A 16,608-nucleotide genomic window follows, 5' to 3' on the forward strand; every position below is an offset into this window, starting at 1 on the left:
GAGGAAGGGACTTTCCACTACTGTGCCTGCTACAGATCCTCCTTTCACTCGGGTGGCGGAGGCGAGCGTGTTGCACCTAGCAGGCCTAGCTGCGTCTCTCCACAGTTGCCATGCCCTTCATCCCGAGAGAGTCCCCCGCCATTTTTGCCAGATGAAATGGTACAAACCACAATGAGATCACTTCTCCTCCCACTGAGCTGCAGCCACCTCTGGGGTGAACCAGCAGCGGCTTAGCTGCACAGCTGTTTTGGAAAGGATGTGAAGAATTGTGTGTCCAAGTGAAACTATAGTGGGACGTTAGGGAGGTAGAAGGCTGTTACCCAAGCTGGAATTTGACAAGATAGTGGAGTCAATACCCCCCTTCCTCCTTCAGCAAAGTCACCATGTAACCAGTAAGAGCAAAGGAAACTGGAGGGAGCAGGAAGGAGACGAGCTGCTGCCAGAGCCACAGATGCCTTTAAAAGCCAACTACAGGACGGGGGTGAAGGGCAAAGTAAGTGATGCTGCACATGAGCGAATGATTCTCAGTAACGAGGGGTGACTGGATACTGAGTCAGAGCAGTTCTTCCCAGAGCACATGAGCAACATCGCTCAGCTCAGGGAATGATTTGCCCCTGTTTCTTGGCAGCAAGTAACATATTTCCTGACCTTCAGTTCTGAGAGGAGAAGAAGAAAGATTCTGTCCCCTTTCACCCCTCGATTTATTCAGCACCCTGGTGGTACGTGCTGGAGTAATTAGCTGATTACAAACCCTCATGGCCACATGCATTAAGCAGCCATCGGAGCCAGACACAGAGATGCTCGGAACTAACGGTGGCAAAAGCGGGTCTCTAAAATGGCAAGATCACCGCTGCTCCATTTACCTGGGCTGTTAACGCTTTCCTCCCCACACCGTCTTCATCAGACTCGTCGTCCGATCCTAAAGAAAGGTACAGAGTTGGAGGCAGCTAGAGATCCTGCTGGTATGATTTTATGAAGGGGGGGGGGGCCTCCAGATGCACAGATTCATGCAGGCTAGTCTGTGCGTTCTTACAGGGACAGCGACAGTGGTTACAATGGGAAATGCTCCAGTCCCCCAGCCCCAATGCAGTCCCCTCCGAAAACGCACCAAAGCCACCAGGGGAACACCCTTTTCTGCAGCAAGCTGTGCAGCTCACACTAGCTCTTTGGGTGTCCAGGGTGAGGCCTTTGTTCTTCCCAGAGCAACCTCCGACTGTGCATTTCAAACCCGGTGTCCTGAGGCCTGGAGCTTTGGTTTAAAACACAGCTGAGAATGGATTTTGGTAGCACTGGAAAGTCAGGCATCAAAATGCAAAGTAAGTGGCTACTTCTCCACCTCCTGACAATCTCTTTCCGACCCCACAGCTGGGCACAAAAGCAGCTACACAACATAACCTTCCCCCGGCACTGGAAGCAAAGGGGATTTCGTGGCACCGTGTTGTAACACTGCTCAAAAGGTCGGTCTAATTAGGCAAAGCTCAGCGAGGAACTTTGAGAGGCAACAACAGGGAAAAGGAAACCCAGGGGATCCTGCAAGTGGAACAAGCTGAGAAAGCAACTCAACCCACATACAAAAGGTCACTGCATGCCAAGAAGAGGCAAAATCATTCGTCACCTGCCAAGGACTCCGGAGGGGAATAGAACTGCCCGTCCGAGAGGGCTCCGGAATAGAGCAGAGGGCCCCGGAAGGCTGCGGCCTGCGCTGCCAAGTACCCTAGGGAACCAAGGGACACACAGAGTCAATCTCTACAGAAGCCAGAGTTTACTCTTAACATTCCTCCAGGTCAAACTACCCCAGTTAACTGACGCTTGGAACACAGCTCTGTTCTGGGACCCAGGCGGTCTCTGGGGGACACAGCCCAGCCTGGAGGGAGCGTTCAGTCCCTCTTCCCTCACTTTTCATGTGAGACACAGCACTTTATCTGCACAGAGATCAATGGACTCTTGCCTGTCAAATCCAAAGGTGATTAAGCGCCTAATTAAATAAGAACTTTCCCTCGAAGCAATCCAGAACACGCTCTTAATCCAATAGGGGCATTAAACACTTGCTCATTTTTCATCTTAAAACCTCCTCACAAGACCCAAACGTTCTCTGGTTTTTCCCAGCCCATCGATGCATTTGCGATCGAGTCTCACTCGACAAATTCTTCCTGGTTTAGACGCCATGGGACCTGTGGGTGCTCAGCACCTTGGAAAAAGTCCTAGCGTTTGAGGCCAGAAGGGCCCATTCGATCATCCAGTCTGAGCTGCCATATAGCCTCGGCTGGAGAATTTCAGCCAGTCTCCCCTGTGTCGATCCCAGCAACAGGGGTTTGGCTAAAGCATCGCTTCCAGACGGGCACACGGTCTTGACTTCAAAAGATGGAGAATCCAACTCTCCTCTTGGGAGATTGTGCCAGTGGCTAATCACTCTCACTGTTAAATATTAAGGCCTTATTTCTAATTTGAATTGGCCTGACTTTAAACTTCCAACCGCTGGTTCTCATTCTGCCTCTCCCCTTTACGGTAAGGGTCCTTTTAGCAGCTGGTATTGTCTCCCTGGAAAGGCATTTCTATACCATAATCAAGTCAGACGAGGCAATTGATCCCCACAACCTGCCTGGAGATAACGTCTAATCCTGGTTCCCCTTCCCACACACCACCTGGCGACAAGCTGCTGCCAAAGCCCCAGCCGGTTTGTTTGTTCCAGCTGCGAAGAAGGAAAGTGACTTACATCGTTCCTCTTCCGCCTCCTGAGACAGGACTTTAAAATCCAGGAACCACGTTTCAAGCCAGGCGATAACGAAAGAGACGATGGGAAGTACGTACCCAAAGGCCCCCTTGACTAGCAGCTGGGGGAGGAAAAGAAAGCCACAGGGAGTTTACACAAGCTGGGAAGTCACCGCATGAGACAAAACAAAATCTCCCATTAGAGCCCTTGAGAGCAACTGACCTCAGAGAGGATGACCTTCACGATGAGGAAGGCACTGGACACCAGCGTAGTGAACTGGAAAAGGGAAGACAGTTACACAAATCTACACGCCAGCTTCAGTTTAAAGAGAGAAAAAGTCCAATACATCAACAACAGGAAATGGATTCCTTACCGCGATGACCCACCAGTGGCGCAGTTTTAAGAGTGCATAGCCCAGAAGTAACACAGAAAACCGGAAAAAAGCCAAGACCTTTAAAAAACAAAAAAGGCACAGATAAGGACAGAGTCATTACTATTTCCATTACACTCATGCCAAACATGCAGGGTGCCACACAGACAGAGCAAGATCTTCAGGGCACGGACTAGCTAAATAGTCAAGACAAGAGGTGGGAGGGGAACAGCCCAAGGTCCCTCAGCAGGTCAGTGCAGAGCTAGGCACAGAAACCAGTGCCCTATCCGATAAGCCACCCTGCCACTATCTTAGAGCGAAATGTCTTTCCCTTCGGCGGTTTAGCATACTTACAAATATATCAAAGAATGAGGTTTTAAACCGGTACTCAATGATTTCAATCTCCAAGTTCTTCTGAATGCCATTGTTGGTCTGAGGGTTAGAGAGAATGGAAACAGAGAGATGTTGAGTGCAGAGATAAACTAAAGAGGATACAAATCAGATAGTTCTGTTTAAACATTAGTCAGCTCAAGTTAGGTATCAGGGCTGTCTGCTCAATGCATCAGTGGACTCATCAGCAAATGTTTAGCCATGAATGTATGCAACACCCCACTTCACGTCCATTTCACTGTCTGTTTCACACCCAAGTAACACAGAGCAGAAGCAGCATGTAAATGCATTAAGAAAGGGCTTGAGTACCAGAAAGTATTGAAAAAACACCCACTGATTTAAACAAACAAACAAGACACTGAAAACAAGCTTCCTTAAGAAAACTGTTTTTGTGTCTTTTTTCCACTTGGTTCCTGATGCTAACCAAGGACCCCTTGCAATCCCACGCCCACGGAATACGCAGCCATGTTGACCTGTAGGATTTCAAACAAACATTTTCTTTTCGGATCCAGACACACCTCTGACAAAGTGGGTATTCACCCACAAAAGCTTATGCTCCAATACATCTGTTAGTCTACAAGGTGCCATAGGACTCTGTGTTGCTTTTCAGATGCAGTTATTGGAAGTGTGCTCTGAATGGAATTGAAAAAAATAACTGGTTTTCTTAAAGGACCATTGACGAAGAAAGAACTCGGAAGGTTGTGAGATTGATGTCGCTTCCACAGAGTGTTGTCTACATAAATATTCCTGTTCTTTTACAAGTTATTCCATACAAGATCTCTTCAAGACTACTTCAGATCTGTTCTTGGACGATATCTCTTAACAGGCATTCAGTCAACTCCCAGGTAAATGTGCTGTGGCTCGAGGCAGACGGGAAAAAAGGAAGCCTATTCATTCTGTATAGGAATGCTATTAAGGGTCTAGCATCTATTGTGTCAAAATAACTCTGCTTCAGAGCATAGTTAAGGGCCTGCCAGTGGGATTTTTGTACCACAAACCCTATTTTTAGAGGCTTGGAACTGTGGCTTATGAGGGACTGGATGGTTCAGGTAATTGGAACCAGCCTTTCACCTTCAGGCTATTGGGTGGAATACAGCCCAGCTGGACTGGAAGTTGTTACAACCTGACAGCTGTTTCATGGTCTATGAGAAACCAGTTGGTGGGTCTTCGTCCTTAGCGGACAGCCATTCGCATCAGAAGAGCTGTAACGCGAACTCCTTTGCTGGAGGAGAAGCCAAGGACTGACTAGGCAGCCATCAAAAAGCATTCCCCATAGATCAGGGCTGGGGCAGACTGGAGGAGAGCAGTGGTTCTGCACTGCTGCTGTCATGCTGTATCTGTTCTGCGGCGAGAGGAGTTCGGTCTCCAGGGCTGGCAATCCAGCAGGCTTCACAGAGCTGCAGCTTAAAAATTCATTCCACGACAGAATTTGACAAGAGCTCTCACCCCCGGAGGAAAGGGATGAGGGCTTTGGGCTAAATTTCTTGGAAAAAATGAAAGTTTAAACAAACATCGCTGCCCTGAACAGACAAAAGAGACTGTTTGGGGAGTTCCTTTAACTCAGAAATGAATGTGCTTGGACAATTCAAGTTTGCAGGTGACTGGTGCACTTAATGAGAACTGAAGGAGTTGCCAATATTGCAACAAGCGAGAGAGAACCATTTGAGTGTTTTAGAAGCATGAGTCACTGCACAAACCTGGTACTTTTCACAGCAGTGCAAATGAGCCTTCTTAACATTTTCAAACATACAGCTTCTGGGCACAAGGCCCATAGGTTACCAGCTAGTCTCAGTTCAGGGCAACTCACGAGCTAACATAGCTGTGAGCAAAACTGGAGCATGAAATATAATTTGGTACCTTGGACACTAGTTTTATTTCCATGAGTCACGTTGCAAATCAAAATACAAGTGATCCCTCCTTCCCCTCCCACCAGCCCTGGAGGAGGGCAATCCCACAGGGTCAAGGGAATTCACAAGAGGACAGGTCCCACAAGGGGTTTCTACTGTAACCCATTGGCCCTAATGGAACACTGGCTGTTAATTTCCTTGCTGCTGTGGTTCCTAGACAGACCCTCAGTCCTACTCACATCATTTCTGGGGGGTGGCGTGAACTGAACTGCGGACTGAGATAAACTGTTAAGTGCAGACTCTGAACGAGGTAAACAGGACATGAAGATAATAGCTAATATGTCCTCAGGGATCCAGTCATAATAAATAAGGCCAGGCCGGTGAGGGCTGCACGTAGAATTGGAGATGCAGCTCCAATCATCTCCTTTCTGCTCCAACCATAACAGATAGAACAGCAGCACATGCAGCTTCAAAGCCCAACCGCAAATGTGTAAGCAAGAAGTCTCTCCCTGCAAAACGTGACATCGCCATCACCTGGCAGAGGCAGGGAACAACACAACCCAAGACACAGGCAGTGGCCAGCAAAAAGCCCATCAGTTCCCCTTTACTAAGGGGGACACAGGAGAGGAGCTTGGGCAGAACAGACCCGATGCTCAGACTGAGCAATACAGGTATCCACAGGATCTCAAAACAGACTCGTTTCCAGCTGGGATGGTAGCACCATGCTGTTGAGATGCTGCTTTTCTGACCACTTATTAATATCACACGCAAGGGAGCGCCCTGTAACCCCCCCCCACGTTTCTCATTTATATACAATTGTGATCTTGCATATAAAGCATATAAACCACGTATGGTTGTCACTAAAACATGCTGTAAGTTGGGGAAATCAGCCAGATCTTAGCTCCCCAGAGGCAACAGCAAGGAAAGTAACCAACGCCCGAGTGGGGAGCCATTGTCCAGCAAGGGAGCTGCAATTCAATGACTCACCTGCACGAGACCACACCAGGGGAACTGCTCACCCTTGCCTGGGGACTCAGCAACGCCCCCCCAGACAGGCCTGGATTCCCAAGGGCACATGGGACTAAAATACAACAGCAGGCCCATTCTTCGCCTTTCTCCTGCCCCCACCCATGCTGCAAGCAACAAAGACACTAAGAAGACTTAAGCAGAGGAGACTGGCCCAGATTTCAAGGGTAAAATCTGTGTACTATGAACTGCAACATCCAGTGGGATGAGAAAAACTGCTTAATCTAGATGTTACCCAGCGTAATGGGGTTGAGGGTTTAGACTGTGTGCTTAGATTTTCTTTTCTTTTGGTAACTGACTCTGACTTTTTGCCTATCACTTAAAATCTATCTTTTGTAGTCAATACATTTGTTTTACTGTTTATCTTTACCGGTGAGTTTGTATGAAGTGTGTGGCAAGCCTGCTCAGGTTTTGGGAAGGCGAGTGTATATCCACTTTCCATTGATGAAGTGGCGAACCAATTAATAAATTTGCACTGCTCGTCTTGAGCAGTGCAGGACGGTATATTCCTGAGGTGCAAGGCTGGGAGCTGGGGGGATCTGGCTGGTGCTTTTTCCTGTGTGATTCATGAGTGGCTCTGGGCGCATTCATGCAATCTAGCAGGGTGTTGGGTCTCCATCTGCGGTTGTGCTGAGTGATCCCAGCGCCTGGAGGGGTTGCTGCTGGTCACTAGCAAGGCATTGTGAAACGCAACCCAGGCTGGAAAGAGTTCAGGGGGGTAGTGGTCCCACAGTCCCAGGCTGCACCCTGGGGATCCTGTCACAGTCACCATGTGCCCAGTGCCAAGCCCAGGGAATGGATGAGGATCTCTGTTTGTAACAGCTGGCGGGAAGTGTGCAGTGCCCTGGCAATCAGCTGAGGACCTGACCCCAGGGTTTCAGAATGGGGCTGTTAAAATGGGTGGACGGCATCCCAAAAGCAACAGGAGAGATTCAGTCACTGCTTCCCCACCAAAAAGGACCCAGGACTCACATTCAGCTCAATTATCCACAGCAGAGAGACAAACAGCAGGTCGAAGGTGACGAAGAGGCAGAAAGTCCTCCTGACGTCCGAGATGGCTTTCCTCTTCTCCGGCGGGAAGTAACAGTGCGGGGAGAAGCCCTGGCTCTGCGAGAGGGAGGTGCTCATGGACGCAATGGCTGGGAGGCTCTGCTCCAGGTCATGCTGCGAGTCTCTGGGCTTGTTCATCCTCGGCTGAAACGACAACGTCCAGCAGCGATCGGGGCAGCATCTGTGAGCTCGTCACCGTATCAACTGCGGGGAAGATGGAGGAGACCTTTAGACACTTAAAGGGATGCTTGGTTTACTTTACTAGCTGAGCCAATTCTTATTAACTGCCTTGCAGCCCCAAAGGATCCCAAGCTAGGAGACTGGCCCCTCCAATACATTCAGCCCACACGGGAGCCAGCTGCCTCACCCCCTTCTTCACCTTTGAAAATCATCCCCACCCCCAATTCAACAGAATTAATTCCCCCAGCTATAAGCAATACCTGGCAGGAGAGGCCAATGTTACGAGAGCTCTTGTGTCATCAGCAGGAAGCGTTTGGGTTATTTTTCCTGCCCCGTTGCACACTTGTCCTCCGAGCCTGTCAACATGAGCAGGAACCTCTTTTGCCTCCCTCAGCTTTCTGCCACGCCCCACATTCACACTCGCTTCAGGGGAGTGAGGATGTGCCACAAAAGGGTCTGGCTGAAAGAGTCCCAGTGGTCACTAAGTGCAATTTCACTCCAAACTAAATCTGTCCATGCTCTCCTGCTTCAGAGCACGCTTTGCCGGCACACAAAGCTGGCCTGCTTGCTGCTTTGACTGCAGAATCTTAGCCTTTGCCACCAAGGTGATCAGGGTGGCATGGCCTTGGGGAAAGACGCACATGAGATGTTTTTGCAGAGGCAGAGAGATGGGCAAGGGGTCCTTTAATACAGGATTCCAGGAACACTCTCAAGCCACCCAGCTGTGGTGGAACAAGTCAGTCTAGGGGGGATGGATGGTCCCCAAGGGCTAACCCTTGCACACGGCTCTTGGATATTCACCTTACTTTGCGCCATTGGTTGCCCATCCCACTGACAGACGCGCGGCCTGTGTTTAAGTCGCACAGCGGAGCCGCTCCCTGTGCGCCTGAGTCAGAGCTGCTGACTACACAGACGCTTTTTTCAAAGCTCCTGTTAGAACTGCAAAGTGAGGTGCATTTTATTCTGCCTCCTGTATCGACTACCCTGACAGCCAAGCTCTGACTGCAGCATCTTTATTGCTGCACGTAGACTAAAGGAGAGAGAGAGAGAACAGCTGCATTTTCACCCCCAGAGAAAGCGGGCGGTGCTGGGCATTTAGCCCAGACCTGTGAGCGGGGCGAGTTTGAGCAGGAAGGCATTAGGCTGCCCTACAACGCCTGGTTTAAACGCACTTGTGACCTGTTGCACTCGACCAATTTTTTCCTTGTCTGTGGTCAACAGGAAAATGCCATGTTGCAATCACATAAAGAACCGGGTTTAACCCTGCCAGGTACTGGGATGCTGCTTCCTAAAAAATACTGAGATGCAGTAAGTCATGAATGCTGGATATGACTGGTCAGCGAGACCGTTCCTGTCACACCACAGTGGGTGTTTAGAATTTCCTGTGGGACTGTAATGATCCAGCTTGACAGGGAGCTGTGGGAAGAGCAGACAGAAAGCAATGATAAGAACACCCCTGTGCGCAGGCACAAGACCACGGCACACGCTGTTAGCTTCCACGAGCCTGTCTCCAAGGAAGCTGCAAGTCTGGTTTTGCCCAAGCTAGGAGACTGGAGAGCAAGAGAAAAGAGTTTTAAAGTCCTTTTTAAGGGGAGTCACTTGTCAACAGCTCCGTATGGAGACAGGCTGCCAGAGAGAGCAGGCAGAGGGAGTCTGAAGCAGCTGGGCCCGCCCATGTCCAGGGAACAGCCAGCCTCGGGGGAAACTTGATGTTTTCTCTCACATGCTTTTGTTCTAGTTTACTTTTTGCCACAAGGAGGCTTTCTGGTCACCGCACTAACCACAGCCATTGCTCGCAGAGGGAAAAGACTGCAGGGCCTGAGCCTATGACCTGGTCTACACCACAGAGTCAGGTCGCTGCTTACGTCGACCTAATTACGTCAGCGTCCACACTAGAGCCTTACATCGGCGGGAGCAAGTGCCCTGCTGCACCGATAGAATAACTCCACTGCCACGAGATGCGTAGGGCTTATGTTGGTGTCGTTCGGGCGACGCCGTGTCTGTGTAGACACTGGGGGTTACTTATCAGCTGTTGGCTGCCATTCTTGTCAATTTCATGGCTCCCCGCTCGGCTACGCCCAGCCGGCTCCCCGCTCCCCACTGGGCTACGCCCAGCCGGCTCCCCGCTCCCCACTGGGCTACGCCCAGCCGGCTCCCCACTCCCCACTGGCTCCCCGCTCCCAGCTGGGCTATGCTCGTCTGGCTCCCCACTCCCCACTGGCTCCCTGCCCCCAGCCAGGCTCCTGGGAACTCGGGGGGGCTCCTGGGAGCTCGGGGGGCAGCCGGCTCCTGGCAGTGGAGAGTTTCTAGGATAGACATGCCCTAAGTGCGATATTCTGAGGCCATCACAGTTAATAGCAGGGCCTGCAATCCAGAGCCTGGTCTGAGAGTGGGAGAATCATGTGATACCACCGCGAGCCAGGTGATGGCTCAAGGCCTGAGAGCAGGTGCACTTGACGAGACCAGGAAGGCTCAGAGGTGCAGTTTGCACAGTAACCTTAACATGGTTCAAATGTGTTTTTTCCTGTCCATATACGCAAGAAGCCACCATGCTCTCTAACACTGAGGGTGCTCCACCACATTCCCCAGCTGTGTGGATCACTGTAGGCTAGGAAGGACCAGAGAGGCATGGAGCCCTACAAGTCATTTTTATAGTCACGTTTCTGACAACAGCAGCACTTTAGAAGAGAGATGTCACTTTATATAAACAGTAATAACAAGCCCTTCCACTGCTACGAGCGACGGGGAAGAGTCTCTAACTGAAAAAAGTTAAGACATCTGTGGGAGCTAAATAATATATTGACACGTACACAGTGCCCCGTTCTCAACGTTAGAGTGTCACTGTGTTCTCAGCTCGAACAACATTTTGCACTTACAGTCCTCTGCAACTTCCAAGTACTTTGAAATCAGCCATCAATTCCTCACAGCCGCCGCCCCCCAGCCAGATGCATAAATAGCGGAACCCCCTTTTTTACAGCTGGGGATATGGGGTGGGAAGTAACTTGCCCAAGATCACACACAACCAGAACTAAAAGAGTTCAGACATTCCTGGTTCCCACACCATGCTCTGTCTAAAACAGCTCTGCCTTTCTAGAGAAAACCAAAATAGACCTTGTTACTTGGGGGGGGGGGGGGGGGGGGGGGGGGGGGGGGGGGTTTTTTTTAAGACTTGACCTGCGGCAAGACCAACACGCTGATTAAGAACATGTGGACTATCGCTAGTTCTCTCTCTTGCCCTTCAACATGCAAAGAGCAAGTCAAATTTTGCACTAAACCCAGCTAGAAACAGACCTGAGGGAAAGAGGATTTCTTGTTTCCAAGCAATTCTAAAGAGATGAATTCCAAAGCACAGGTTAAGCACAGGTTATGGTACTGCAGAATTCTGATAAGCAAGTGATCTTAGAAGCTCATTATAAGGTCTGATGTGATGCATTTCTTTTCTGGGTGCTCCCAACACAGGCCTGTTCCATTAGACAGGGATGGAGTTTGGAGAGGGAACAGCAGCATACCAGAGGGGTTTTTGTTTGTTTGTTTGTTTTTTTACACAAGCTCTCTTCTGTGTGAAAGATTAATTAGAGAGCTTCCTAGTGCTCCATTACATATTTATATATTCTCTGAAGTCTCTCTTTTTGTAGCAGGATGTCAGCTCAATCGAGGAAGAGAGACACTTGGTTTTATGGTGCTGCTCAAGGGGTGATGCTCGACTTCCAGAGAAGACAGGGTTTGAGAAAGAGCAGCAGAGAGAAGAGAAACAGCACTCGCTGCCTTGAGAAATTCCATGGGCAGTGATATGACTCAGAAAAGGCACCCGGAAGCTAGAATGTCCTATGACACTTTTCTGATTCAAAAAGCAGCGGTAACATTATTAACGTCTTTAAGGAGGAGAGTTGGGGGTTTTTTTCCTTACTCCTCAGAGTTAGTGTTTCAGGCACGGGCCGTACACTGGGATAGTTCACTAACCAACTTTGTCCTCTCTGATGAGAAAGTGTTTCTAGTGATTTGAGCAGGAATTTGGGAGACAGGAGGCTCCTGCATCAAACATGAAGTACTTGTCTTAATTTTCGAGGCCTTTAATGACCTATCCCATCATCTTTCATTCTCTGATCGAGATATTGACTCCCACCTTCGATGGGCCAACCGCAGCCTCTATCGCCCGCAAGTCAGATTTTCAAACAAGTGCCTTCTTGCTTTCCTCCATGCTGCCCCTCACTGTCAGCATCCACAAACCTACTTCACTGTCCTCCTGCAAATCCCTCCATAAACCTCTCCGTTGGGTCACTGGTGAGCTGAGATCACTGCCTGTTCTTCCAATCAATATTGTTTATTGTCTCCTTGTGTTCCCGCTTCTGTCTCCATCCACCTGTTTTTCATCTCAGACTTAAATCGTAAGCTCCTTGGGACAGACACCTTCTTTGTTCTGTGTCTGTACAGTGCTTGGCACAACAGGGTTCCAGTCCACGACTGGGTCTCCTCAGTGCTACTGCATATTGATAATAAAAACCCAGCTCCGCCACTGACTGCGTGGCCCTGGGTGAGTCACTTAGGGAAGCTGAGATAGAGTTTATCTGTACAAGGGGCACAATACCTACCTCACACAGCTGTATTGCAAGAATTACTCGGTGTTTGTATTGTACTACTCAGTGCCAAGTATCATCTAGAGATGCCAAGAACTCAAAGATAGTAGTTACACTGCAAGTGAAAGGGGATGGGCCTCACCTTAGCCAGCAGCAGATCAATATCCGCATCATAAAGACACCTCGGGATTCAGTGAGATTGGCTGTTCGTCTGTTCGAGAAGGCCAAGCCTGGAAGAGCAGACGGCGCTGCAGGTCAGGGTTGAGAGACGCTGGCAAAGTGGCTTGCATAGCACCTGTCCACACTACTCTGGGATCTCGCCAGCCCCTCCCTTTAGTCAGCAGCGAGTGGGCCCAAGAACCCGAACTTGTCAACAGACTTTTCAAGTATCAGATGAAGGTGAAGAGAATTCACGCAGATCTGTCCTCTGAGGCCTGACGTGCTAACACACACAGATGTTATGACCCAAAAGAGACACCTGTGTCAAAACACTGCAGGGATGTGTGTGATTAGGTCATATCCTATGCACTGCACATAGCCACACTTCAGGCCTACCACGGCAACATCCACTTGGACTGCCTGGCTTCTGCTGATTTAAGTAATAAGCTTCCCATTAGCACATGTTTGCATGTTAATTACATGTCTTGCAGTAAGAAGACTCTCTGCCTCTCACTCTCTAGACTTCCCATTACCGATGTGTCTTCTCAGCTCATAAAATGGCTTTAACAACTAATTCTCAAGTCACCTCCTTTGATAGTTGCAGATTTTACACCAAATACTGTATCAGAAGACAAACTGCCTCAAGAGATTATTAGACTTGGATCCTTTCAAAGAGATGAACTACAGAGGATTTACAAGAAGTTAAAAAAAAAAAAGAGTCCTGGATTCCCTAGAGAATAGACACGTTTTTAAATGTAACCATCACTGTACTCCCTAATAAAGGGGAGAAATCCACATTGCAAATTTCTCTGTTTCTTTGCCAGAGTGACATAGCATAGACAGCTCAGATCTCTCTCTCTCTCAGGATCGCAGAGAGGTAATTTTGTTAACACACAGCAATTACATTTTTGATCATAACAATAATTAGCACTCACACACCACTTTACAAATGTTAATTAATGTTCAACACCCCAGAAGGCAAGTACAGATTATCTACTGAATACACTTTCCCCTGGTGCTGGAATCTTATAAAATTTGGGGCGTGATTTTGAAAGCAAACTTTTGCAGCTTCTCTTTAAAGTCTTTCAGGACAAATTAGCGTCTGTACCAATGCTTCTGAAGGTTACCACCTGGGTCCTATTATGTATTTGTTTCTGGTAGCTCCCACAAAATGCTAAGGCAGGGGTAAGGCAACCTTCAGCACGCGAGCTGATTTTCAGTGGCACTGACACTGCCCGGGTCCTGGCCACCGGGCTGGGGGGCTCTGCATTTTAATTTAATTTTAAATGAAGCTTCTTCAATATTTTAAAAACCTTATTTACTTTACATACAACAATAGATTTGTTCTATATTATAGACTTATAGAAAGAGACCTTCTAAAAATGTTTAAATATATGACTGGCACGCAAAACCTTAAATAAGAGCGAATAAATGAAGGCTCGGCACAGCACGTCTGAAAGGTTGCTGACCCCTGTGTTAGGGCCTGTCCCAAAGAGCTAAGATTGTGAAGTGAGAGAACAAAGACAAGGCTGGAGGGAGGGAGAGAGGAGAATAGTGAATAGCAAAGTATCTATTGGGTTTCTGGGAACTGGCCGGGCGGAAGCCTGCCCAATGCTAAAGGACCCCCCCAGCCTAAGGGGAGGATCTACAGGACCTCAGAAACCCACTAATTTTGGGGTACAGCTAATAAAAGAACAGGAACAGGAGTGCGGCCAAAGGGTCATAAGAAGGGAGCCTGACGGGGACACCGAGCAGAAGCAAGGCAGTAATCTGGTTCTTGACTCCATTCTGATAATACAAAGTTTTACTTTTCACACAAGTTTTGGGTGGGGGCTTATCCATAGAACCAGCCTCTCAACATCCTCTACGAACTCCGCTATTAACAGCTGGATTGTCACCTGAAGAGGTGGGCATGTGAACTGGCTGAGGAAGGGGGCTCCACGCCTGGGGGAAACAGCTGCTGAGATGTTTGTAGAAGTGCAACACAGAAGAAACCCTCCCCCCCGCCTGCCCAAAGAGCAGCCCTATTAGAAGTGTGAGCTGGGAGCAGGGCTGGGCAGAAGTATATTGGTGCCCCACACAATATTTTGGTGCCCTCTCACCTCTGCTTCCCTTAGGACTCCGAGCACATCCTTTCCATGGGGCACCGCCAATCCTTCTCGCTCACAGGGTGCTCTCCCACGGCGTCGCTGATGGCGCATTGCAAAGACAGTTTCTTTCTGTAGCAGAATCCTTCCTATAGAGCGGTGCTCTAGGCAGGTGCCATCCAGGCTATGCCTAAATCCTCCCCCCCAGCTGGCAGCCTGACCTCAGAATTTCCCTCTGCAAGCAGGAGGAGGACATGCTCCACGCCACAACGCTGCTGAAGGGCCAGTGCCTCAGACCCCTTGATCCTGGTTCCTCTCATGAAAGCCCTGCCTGGGAGGGACAGAAGGGCAGGAAGGCCACATACCAGCAGCACAGGCGGAGGCGTGAGCCTGGGCTGTATTTAACCCCGGGGTGGTTTTCAGTACCCCACCCGAGTGCCCCTCTGCAGAAACAGCTTTTCCCTTCCCCTGAAGGGCAGATCCCCACAAACTGCCACTACCCCCCACCCCACCCCACCCCACGAGAAGGAACAAGGAAGAGCTCAGACGGTTTCCTCTCAGACACCCAACGCTTGGTATTGCAGCCAGCTCTGACCCAGGGACACGCATCTTCTTTGGGAGTCAAACGAGACTCCCCCAGAGCCGGGATGGCTACTCAGCGATGTGAGGACCCTGCCTCCCATTTCATGCTGCACAATTCCAGCCCCGTCAGGTCCCAACTGAACCACACTGTGTATTTGACTGTACTACGCTCAACTCTTCGAGTCCTTATTACCGGCTCTCGCTCCCACCCCGGAACAGGGTGCAGCCTCCCCATGGAGTAGGCCTGACATTAATCAAAGGTGGATTTGTCTGATGGGCTCCATTTCCCCCTTCCCAGTTCAGATTTTTGCTCAGATCCGGATGCAGACAGGCCCCTTGTTTCTCCAACCCAGCCCCTCCGTCAGGGGTCACCATCCCAGAGCTCAGACGAATTGCTGTCAGAGCTCTAGCGATGACACACTCCTTACCACAAGGCTCAGTTTCCACCGGTGACTCTCCCTCCCCTACCCAGTGAGACTTTCCGTCACTGAACCAGATGCTCCCAGGAGACGTGGGGCATTACAGTCAGGTGCCTCAACAGTAATCAAGTACTTGGTGTTCAAGAAGAGGTTAATCGAAACCCAAAGCTGCGCACGTCCTCCCCCACAAGCAGGAGAGCAGTGACCTTTAAGCCACTTGATGTCTGGAGCTTCTTTCGCTAGACACCAGGCAACATTTAGGGCAGCAGGAAGACAGACAAGGGATTCTCAACTTGAGAATTCACTCTTGGTCCGAGGGCTGTTTTAAAACAATGCACTTGGGGTTACTCAGTCACACGGCGGTGACTCAACAGCAGCACTGCTGAAGGACAGGCTCCCCTCCCCCCATTCCTTCACACCCTGACTTCCTCCTGCTGCCAATCAAAACTGACAAGGCATCAGCCTCTTCCTAATAGTCCTGGGTCAGCAGCGGGCCCGGGGTACGTTAGGAAACTGAACCCAAACTGCAATTTGGAGCCAAACGCGGACATGTGAGTGGGGGGTTTCGATCCCGTGTGCTCATTCAGGACCATGCAGCACACAGATACTCAGACCGTCAGGAGCCAAATTAATGATCAACATTACCCAAAAGAGCCATAGCAGTGTGAATTCATTACTTACTATTGATATATATTGTATATTTTCCTCACAGCAAAATGACTGACCTAGGAGGATTATTTTAGCAACTACAATTGGTTAATAGCACAGTAAAACATCCTGATTGGTTAATAATGAACTCACACAGGGGTTTAATATGTGCTGCAAAGAGGAGACACATTAAAGAGCCACTTGCGGCTGAGTATCACGGATCTAGCACAATGACGGGGTCCCCGCAAAGAACTCTTTTCTGGCATTTAATCTCACTGCCCACAAGAGCCTTCCTCCAAAGCCCTGTGTTGTCTGAGCCATGCAGCCTGCTGATCCTGCCCTGAGGTAGCTCCCTCCCTCTCCTTTCCTAGGGGCAGAACAATTTGGACAGAGCAGGCTGTGTGACACACAATCCCTGCCAGCCTCAGGGCAGCTCCCCAATGTACTGCATTCTGGCTATGTTACTGGTGTGTGTGCCCGAGCATGGCGAAGAATGGCAACGGGCTTTGCAAGGGCCGTGCTAATTGCAGAGAGCCACTATAAAGACGGACAGCACCTCACAGCCG

The 16,608-nt window shown here is 49.6% G+C and overlaps 1 protein-coding gene across 3 annotated transcripts in view; it reads right to left on the reverse strand.

The window, feature by feature from the left end:
* Window positions 1-16,608, reverse strand: part of STARD3 (StAR related lipid transfer domain containing 3) — a 32,401-nt gene that overhangs the window by 9,241 nt on the left and 6,552 nt on the right. The window contains exons 1-8 of one of the 3 annotated variants that reach the window (XM_044999404.1): window positions 7,834-7,979; window positions 7,316-7,597; window positions 3,435-3,512; window positions 3,084-3,161; window positions 2,933-2,986; window positions 2,714-2,831; window positions 1,616-1,714; window positions 864-919 (exon numbers count right to left, since the gene is read on the reverse strand). In XM_044999404.1, the coding sequence (XP_044855339.1) occupies window positions 864-919; window positions 1,616-1,714; window positions 2,714-2,831; window positions 2,933-2,986; window positions 3,084-3,161; window positions 3,435-3,512; window positions 7,316-7,531 (699 nt within the window). In that variant the 5' untranslated portion in view covers window positions 7,532-7,597; window positions 7,834-7,979. Of the gene's footprint in view, window positions 1-863; window positions 920-1,615; window positions 1,715-2,713; window positions 2,832-2,932; window positions 2,987-3,083; window positions 3,162-3,434; window positions 3,513-7,315; window positions 7,598-7,833; window positions 7,980-16,608 lie in introns of those variants that run through there. The other 2 variants (XM_044999403.1, XM_044999406.1) reach the window with 2 other exon arrangements.

Source organism: Mauremys mutica, chromosome 25 (genome assembly GCF_020497125.1).
Source record: "Mauremys mutica isolate MM-2020 ecotype Southern chromosome 25, ASM2049712v1, whole genome shotgun sequence".
In the NCBI taxonomy this organism is placed as follows: Eukaryota; Metazoa; Chordata; order Testudines; family Geoemydidae; genus Mauremys; species Mauremys mutica.